Genomic DNA, 8,678 nt, shown 5'->3' on the forward strand with positions numbered 1-8,678 from the left:
GTGCGTGCGTGCGTGTGTGCGTGCGTGCGTGCGTACGTGTGTGCGTGCGTGCGTGTGTGCGTGCGTGCGTGTGTGTGTAACAGCAATGCTTGCTTGCTTGTGCAGACATCCCCGTTACACAGAGTGGGTACATCGAGCAGGCGGTGCAGGAGCTGCTACAGCTGTGTGTGTGTGTATGTACGTACGTGTGTGTGTACGTACGTGTGTATGTACGTACGTGTGTATGTACGTGCGTGTGTGTGTATAACAGCAATGCTTGCTTGTGCAGACATCCCCGTTACACAGAGTGGCTACATCGAGCAGGCGGTGCAGGAGCTGCTACAGCCCGTGGTAGACGCCACCAGCAAGCTGCCAATGGAAGCACAGATCACTGCTCTCAGCATAGCTGTAGTCGCGCTGTGCGAGGCGTGGACCGCCTTCATACTCAAGGAACGCGTCCGCTTCAGGTGCGCACACTAGTACTGGTGCCGCTGCCTCTGCAGCTGCCGAATAATCCTAATAATGTATAATTAATATCGTATATTGACATTAGCATAGCTGATGTATATTAGCGTTTCACTGTGTCTTTGCTGCAGCCTGCACGGAGCGCGTTAGCTGTCACTGTCTTATATTAACATTATTATTATAACTATTAAAGGGATACAACACCCTAGATTTTTAGAGTATATTATGATAGTAAGTGCATAAATAATAGCATATACCTAGAAATTTCTATAATCATTCATTCACATTTGTCGTAAAACAACAGTGAGTTTCGAAATCTTTATTTTTGGCCGCTGACATGACACCCCGCGATTGTGCTGCCATCCTGACAAAGTTGCACTTTAGACCAAGGGCTTATCACAAAATTGCAATTATATTTATGCCTAACTGCTAATAAGAAACATCCTCAGTCTGTAGCCTGCAGCCGAAAAATTGTGATGCGCAACTTTGAAAGCAGATGGGCTAGTAGTGGCGCCACCATTGTTGTGAGCAACGATACAGCCGTTAGTTTTAAAACATTTTGTTTTATTTCTAATGAATATTGAACAGTGAAATTTTTTATGTAGCGTAATTTAAACACATTTTAATTGAAAATATGCAAAGAACCTGGGGTCATGTGTGCCTTTAATTATTAACATTGTGTCTGTGCACCCTTCAGCCTTCACGGAGCGAGTCAGCTTGCTGTGGACGTCGCCTACGTGCGCACGTGGCTCGGCCGCCTCACTGACCTTGACCATGAAGCCATGCAGAGCTTGCAGTCGCTCGAGATCTTCAAGTATCTGAACGGGGCCGTACGTCTGCTGCTGCGGCAGCCGTGTAAGAAGCGCGGCGGCGATCATCGCAAGGACGTCAGCGACGATATCAGTGAGTGTTGGTTGGCAGTCAGTGTCTCTGTAGCGAGCTGTGTGTGTGTGTGTGTGCGGTCCGTCGACGGAGTTTATGGCGGTCGTGCTCGATCGTGTCGTGTGTTTACTATGATGTTTGGGTTATCGTATGTTATTATATCTATTCTACATTGTTATATGTACTCTATACATTATGATATATGTTTATGTATACATTATGATATACTTGTATGTGTACATTATGATATATGTGTATGTGTACAATACATTTACATCCTAATACATCTCGAGCTGCCGTTTATGTCTGAGTGTCTAGTTTATGTTTCGTCATCGGTATTCTGACGACCGGGGCATGATGAGGGCATATTGCATCGTCGCGTCACAGTCCGAGCCGCGTTAATCCATGGGCGTTAACTGTCCGTCTGTAGACAGATTTCCGTCTTTAGAAAAATTATGATTTTTTTTTTGGAATTGGGGAAAAATTGAAATTGATAATTTTTTACAATTTTTCCGGTCCCCACTTTTCCGGTCCCCATGCTAATCCGTCGCGGGTGACAGTTGTCCATAATGTGTCGATAATGTTTATGCGAGCGCGTGCATTGAGATGCGCTGCGTCTCTGCAAGTTTTCAATGCGCGAGAGCGAGAGCGAGTGAACAAGGGAGCGAGCGAGCTAGCGAGGGGCGCATTAGCTGGGTTCGCAACTCGGTCATACGTATAGAAGCGTGTTCGCGCGGATCAATGCCTGCCTGTGTAGCGTTCGTGCTGATGTTTTCAGTTCAAGTGCGAGGCTTTTACTAAATCTCACGTGGGTAGACTGTCATTCAGAGCTAGTGATCAAAAGGAGGTTATTTGAACTTTCTCGAGTCGAGGAAAAAAGAGGAATATAATTTTGCCAACATAACCAACAGAATAAAAAATGTTAATACTAATTCTTCATCATCTAATCCTAATCATGTTTAAAAAGTTTTCAAAATGCTGTTTAATATGGATCATTATGGATAATTTGATTAATATAATTTCGCTAACATAACTAACAGCTTTAAATTTGTTGTAACATGTTGTTCATTATTAAAACTGTCACTGAAATGTAAAAAAATATGTTCCGGAACTTGAAACAATGTGTCGTGTGACCGTGATAAGTGATTAGACTATTACGAGATTGTTCAGAATGTAGAGTAGATTAAGTGGTTAATGTCGAGTCGCCGTGCAACAAGACATCTAACGCTGCGTGTATTTTGTTCGCAGACCAAGAGCTTAAGTGTAGAGAGCTGCTGCCGCTGCTACTGCCCAGCCTATCGTGTGTGCTCGCCACTCTCACGCTCGCCACCAACTGGTCGCGAGTCAAGGCCACTCAGTTCCTCAGCTCGTGGTCACTCGGACCTTTCCTGCTCATCACACAAACCGATCTCAAGGTGTGTAGATGGTATCGGATGCACACCGGCGAGTCCCAACCTTACTCAGAGACCCCCACCCCGCCAGTTTACTAAACAGTCTACTAACGTTTACTAAGTACTAAGTGTCTAAAGTGAAACTTAAGTCTACAAAAGGTCTATAGCTAGGCAACGACTTAGGCTACAGTCTATAGTAGGCAACTACAGACTACTAAAGTCTACAAAGTACTAAGTCTAACGTACAACTAAAGTCTACAGTAGTCTAAAGTTAGGCAACGACGTTGGCTGCAGATGACGGTTGGTCGCTGCAGTATGAGTCGAGCATGTGTTAGTGGACAGAATAAATGCTAACAGACATCTCTAAAGAGTAAACGTCTGTCTATACGGGGCTTTTAGCATTGCTCCTGAGTGGGAGTTATACGGGGAATCCATGTTTATAGAATGGAAATCTATCTATAAAGGAGATTCCCTTGATTGACCCATATACGGTGAAGCCCCTTCTATAGAACGGTCGCTGTCTATAAAGCAGACTTCCAGGGTTTCCCTAGAGTGTGTACAGATGTAACTGTCTATCTGTCTGTAGTGCTGATGAGAGCGTATTTATCACGTGCCTTATTGCTGACAACCGTTAGTAACAATTTCAGGGGCGGATCCAGAGGGTTTGGGTGACCAGTTTCCATATGTTCTTCTGCAGCTAGGAGGTCCGGGGGCATGCCCCCCGGGAATTTTTTTAAAATTAGGTTATATTTGGTGCATTCTGGTGAATTTTGAGGCTTGTGACCGGTTTCTGGAAACTGGTGCAAACCGGCCTAAATCCGCACTTGAATTTGTTGGGACAGATAACTAGATTTACCTGGTCTTCTATTAATAAAGCATGTAAAGAAGCTGCATGCAAGAATGCAAGAACGGTGATTTTAGAAAGCCACTCCATTATTTACATTTTATGAATTACTTTCTAAAATTTTATTTTTATTTTCAAAAAATGTTATCAACTGCTGACTCAAGATCAACTCATTTATAAGAATTCTAGCTCTGAAAAGTAATCTCTCGCACGCTCGCTCCTCGTTCACCGTGACGCCGCGTGTAGCGCTGTCGTCTTGTTTTCATCGTGCGAACACACTCACTTTAGATGCTGTCCGACGTGAATAGACGATTTCTCCTCCTCCTCCTCCTCCTCCTCCTGCCCCTCCTCCTCCTGCCCCTCGTCCTTCTCCGTCTCCTCTTCCTGCCTCGCTTCTTCCTCCTTCTGCCCCTCCTCTTACTTTTCCTCCTCCTGCCCGTCCTCTTCTTCCTCCTGCCCCTCCTCTTCCTCCTCCTCCTCCTGCCCCTCCTCCTGCTCTTCCTCCTGCCCCTCCTCTTCCTTCTCCTAACGCTGTCTTCTTGTTTTTTTATCGTGCGCACCCGCAGATGCTGTCTGACGTCAACCGACGACTCTTCTATCTCGGCCAGCCCAACGTACACAAGCTGCACTCGGAGCTCGACCAGCTCCTGCTCGGCAGTCCGCCGCCAGGTGGCGCCTGCAACGCCGTCGTGCTGCAGACGATTCGCAGCGTCGACGTCGTCTGGCAGCAGCTGCACGACGGAGCGTCCGCGCTGCAGGTTTGTTTGTTTCGTCGCCCCGGCAACCGAGCGTTTTTTTCGTCACCCTGGCAACCAAGCATTTGTTTTGTCGCCCTGGCAACCGAGCGTTTGTTTTGTTGCCCTGGCAACCGAGCATTTCTATCGTCGCCCTGGCAACCGAGCATTTCTTTTGTCACCCCGACAACCGAGCGTTTGTTTCGTCGCCCTGGCAACCGAACGGTCACCATCGCAAATGCCACGCACAGAAATGGACCGGCAGACGAACGGGGTCAGATATCGTTCGTAGACGCGCGCACGGACGGCGGCGTATTGGCTCACTGCGGCTTGACTCGCTTTTGAAATCATTTCCTCGAGCGAACGCAACTTGCGGGAGAGGAGGAAGGGGGGTCTAAATTTCCCCTGGTACATGATTGTGGCCTGAGGCAGCCGGAAGGGAGGGGAGAGGGAAGGGAGGAAGGGAAAGGGTTAGAGGGAAGGGAGGAAGGGGAGCGGGGGGAGATACCCAATCACGCCATTATCTCTGTAAGGAAATGTCTAATTAGTAAAGGCACGCGGTCGGTTCTTAATGTAGTGTGATGTATGTTGCCGGTCTATTGATAGCAATATATTGATCTATCAGTTTGATATATTGATGGTATATTGAACAGATGCTAACAACTCCATAGCGCGCACGTTGAACTGTAAATATGATCCTGGCTGCACGAGTTCCCCACGTCACGAAACACGATCTTTCCCCATTTTTTCCCGATGAGAATCTAAAACATCCCCGTAGATTGACAGGCGGGCACTGTTGGCACACGTGAAGCCTGGCATGCTTGATTAGCAATTAGTGACGATAATTGAGTAGATGGAAACGACAACACGACCAGCCGATTGCGTCGCCGTCTGCGAATTTCTATCCTCGGGGGGGTTACTATGTATGCCGGTATTACCCCATGTGCGTTCGAAATTTTTGCGGGTTAGGGGGCTGTTTTCCAACTTCTAAAGCGGGCCCGCGCGGGAGAAAATAGGCCCCCCTTTACAAAGCTAATCCCGCAATAAGCCCTCGGGATCGTTCAAGTCAAGCACTGCGCCCGCAGTAGGCCCCCCTTACGGGCCCCCTCCATTCCCTCCACTTGTCTGCAAGACATCACAATAGGGGGTAGGGTCCGGGTAGGACTCTTTCATTGTGCATGCAATAGGGGGTGGGATATTTTCATTGTGTATGCAATAGGTGGTGGTATTCTTCAATTGTGTCTGCAATAGGGGGTAGGGTTTTCCAATGTGCAGTTCGCACTAGGGGGCCTATTATTTTTAGTGAGAACGCACATGGGGTAATACCGGCATATATAGTGACCCCCCCCCCCCGGGTTTATATCCTTCCGTCACGCAAGGAACATGCGCCGTGGCTGCGTTTGATAGCAGTGGCAGTGGACAACGTATAAGCTCTAGCCAACGAGTTAACCTTCCGCTTCTCACGACGTGAACGCAGTCAGTAAGGCTGGTCGGGTTTACAATGTAACATCTACATCTACGATCTACTTCTACTTCTACATCTACATCTAGGCATCGTACATCTACGTCTGGCATCTACATCGTTGCACCACATCATCTACATCTCATCTACATCTCATCTAAGCTCTACCATCATACTTCTACATCTACATCTACACCTACATCTGTACTTCTTACTCTACATCACATCTACATCTACATCTACTCTACATTTAACATCTGCATTAACTCTAGCATCCTTACATCACAGTCTACATCTACATTAACATCTACAATGCTACATCTACATCTGCATCTTGCAGATCCTACAGATCTAACATCTACATCTACAATTACATCTACAATCACCTCTAACATCTACATCTACATCTCAACCTACATGCTACATCTACATTCTACATTACATCTACAATCATACATCGTACTTCTAACATCTTACAGTCTACATCTACTTCTCCTTTCTACCTCTACACTCTACATCTTACATCTATTTGACGCATCTAAGCACATCTACATCATCACATCACATTCTACATCTGAACTACTCTGCATCTACATCTACATCTACATCTACATTCTAACACCTACACTACACCTACATCTAGCATCTAACATCTACACCTTACATCTACAGTTACATCTCATCTACACCTCATCTACATCTATACACCTACACCTACATCTACACCTACGCTCTACATCTAAACACATTACATACTTACATCTACATCTAACATCCTACATCTACATCTACATCTACATCTACACCTAACCTACACTCCTTACACCTAACACTACATCTACCTCTACACCTTACATCTACATCTACATCCTACGTCTAACCGTCCTTAACACGTTTCAGTAGTCTATCAATCGATATCAATCAATCAATCGTAATATCGATATCAATATTGATAGACTCCTGCGTTTCTCACACAGATGCTATCCAGTACGCTCATCAGACTGTTCTCGGCCGCCTGCAAGCAGAGAGCCACCGAGTACTTTCAAGCCGGAATGCCCACCGGCAAAGTCTGGCGCCGCAAGGGCAACAGTGGTACGTAGATGGGTTCGTCTCTCTCGCTTGCATTCACTCACTCGTTATAGTTTGTGAGTCCGGGAAGCCGTGTGTGTGTGTGTGTGTGTGTGTGTCACAGTGTGTGTGTCACAAGTGTGTGTGTGTGTGTGTGTGTGTGTGTGTGTGTGGTGCGTGTGTGTGTGTGTGTGTGGTGTGTGTGTGTGTGTGGTGTGTGTGTGTGTGTGTGCGCGCGCGCGCTCGCGTGTGCGTGTGTGTGAGAGTTCGCGCGGGAATGTTCGGTGAAAGAGAGAAGAGTGGTTGTGCGGTGAAAACGCCGCGTGTTTTGTGTGTTGGACGTGTGATGTCTGTGTTGGGCGTGTTTTGTGTGGTGGGCGTGTTTTGGGGGTCGGTACGTCCGTGCGTTATGCTGAAGATGAATGCTGGCAGTAAAGTGGTTGTTGGTGGTGGTGGTGCATCGACCCACACTCCAGGCTGGTGAAATGTCGCACAAGTGCTGATATCAATACATAGAAAAATCCATTTCTTGTGTTCTCAATGCTTTCTGTGTGTGGGGCGTGTGTGCGTGCGTGCGTGCGTGCGTGCGTGTGTGTGTACGTGTGTGTTGGGTAAATGGGGCTATTAGCAGTTTACACCCACCCACTGTAGGTGCCTCCTATTCATATTAAAATCATCTACAGGATTTAAATTGCAATTCGATACTTGTAGTGTTGGGTGGGGGGGTGCCCCGCATTAAATACCAAACATTTTGAATAAGGTTGCCTTGGTACGGGGTTTGAACTGTATCGTTGACTTGTCACTAATCCTGTTGCTACTATGTAAACTACCATTATCACTAATCATGCGGCCAGAATGTAAGCTCTATTTCCTTGGGGATATTTGCATAATGCATGCATATTTTATTCATGTAATCATGTATTAACCCGTACGTTCTTATGTATGTGTGTGTGGGTGTGTGGGTGCGTGGGCGTATATGCGTGCGTGTGTGCGTGGCGTGCGTGCGTGCGTGCGTGCGTGGGTTGCGGTGCGCTGCGTGCGTGGGGGCGTGCGTGCGTGTGTGCGTGCGTGCGTGTGTGCGTGCCGTGCGTGTGTGTGTAACAGCAATGCTTTGCTTGCTTGTGGCAGACATCCCCGTTAAACAGAGTGGCTACATCGAGCAGGCGGTGCAGGAGCTGCTACAGCTGTGTGTGTGTGTGTATGTACGTACGTGTGTGTGTACGTACGTGTGTATGTACGTACGTGTGTATGTCGTGGCGTGTGTGTTGTAATAACAGCAATGCTTGCTTTGTGCAGACATCCGGTTACACAGAGTGGCTACATCGGCAGGCGGGTGCAGGAGCTGCTACAGCCCGTGGTAGACGCCACCAGCAAAGCTGCCAATGGAAGCACAGATCACTGCTCTGAGCATAGCTGTAGTCGCGCTGTGCGAGGCGTGGACCGCCTTCATACTCAAGGAACGCGTCCGCTTCAGGTGCGCACACTAGTATCGGTGCCGCTGCCTCTGCAGCTGCCGAATAATGCTTAATAATGTATACTTAATATCGTATATTGACATTAGCCTAGCTGATGTATAGTTAGCGTTTCAGCATGTGTCTTTGGCTGCAGCCTGGCACGGAGCGCATTAGCTGTCACTGTTTTATATTACCATTATTATTATAACTATTAAAGGGATACACACCCCTAAGATTTTTAGAGTATATTATGATAGTAGAGTGCATTAATAATAGCATATACCTAGAAATTTCTATATCATTCATTCACATTTGTCCGTAAACAACAGTGAGTTTCGAAATTCTTATTTGTGGCCGCTGACATGACACCCCGCGATTGTGCTGTGCCATCCTGACAAA

General features: G+C 47.0%; 1 protein-coding gene across 1 annotated transcript in view; it reads left to right on the forward strand.

Annotated features, from left to right (window-relative positions):
• The window catches only part of LOC106804840, a 26,020-nt gene extending 17,667 nt beyond the window's left edge, over positions 1 to 8,353 (forward strand). Inside the window, exons 5-9 of the mRNA XM_014806196.1 lie at positions 2,575 to 2,741; positions 4,128 to 4,319; positions 6,735 to 6,849; positions 7,954 to 8,011; positions 8,122 to 8,353. Of these exons, the coding sequence (XP_014661682.1) occupies positions 2,575 to 2,741; positions 4,128 to 4,319; positions 6,735 to 6,849; positions 7,954 to 8,011; positions 8,122 to 8,353 (764 nt within the window). The remainder of the gene's footprint in view (positions 1 to 2,574; positions 2,742 to 4,127; positions 4,320 to 6,734; positions 6,850 to 7,953; positions 8,012 to 8,121) is intronic.
• Positions 8,354 to 8,678: the final 325 nt, after the last annotated feature.

The sequence above is a fragment of the Priapulus caudatus genome, unplaced genomic scaffold, assembly GCF_000485595.1.
Source record: "Priapulus caudatus unplaced genomic scaffold, Priapulus_caudatus-5.0.1 Scaffold90, whole genome shotgun sequence".
Taxonomy (NCBI): Eukaryota; Metazoa; Priapulida; class Priapulimorpha; order Priapulimorphida; family Priapulidae; genus Priapulus; species Priapulus caudatus.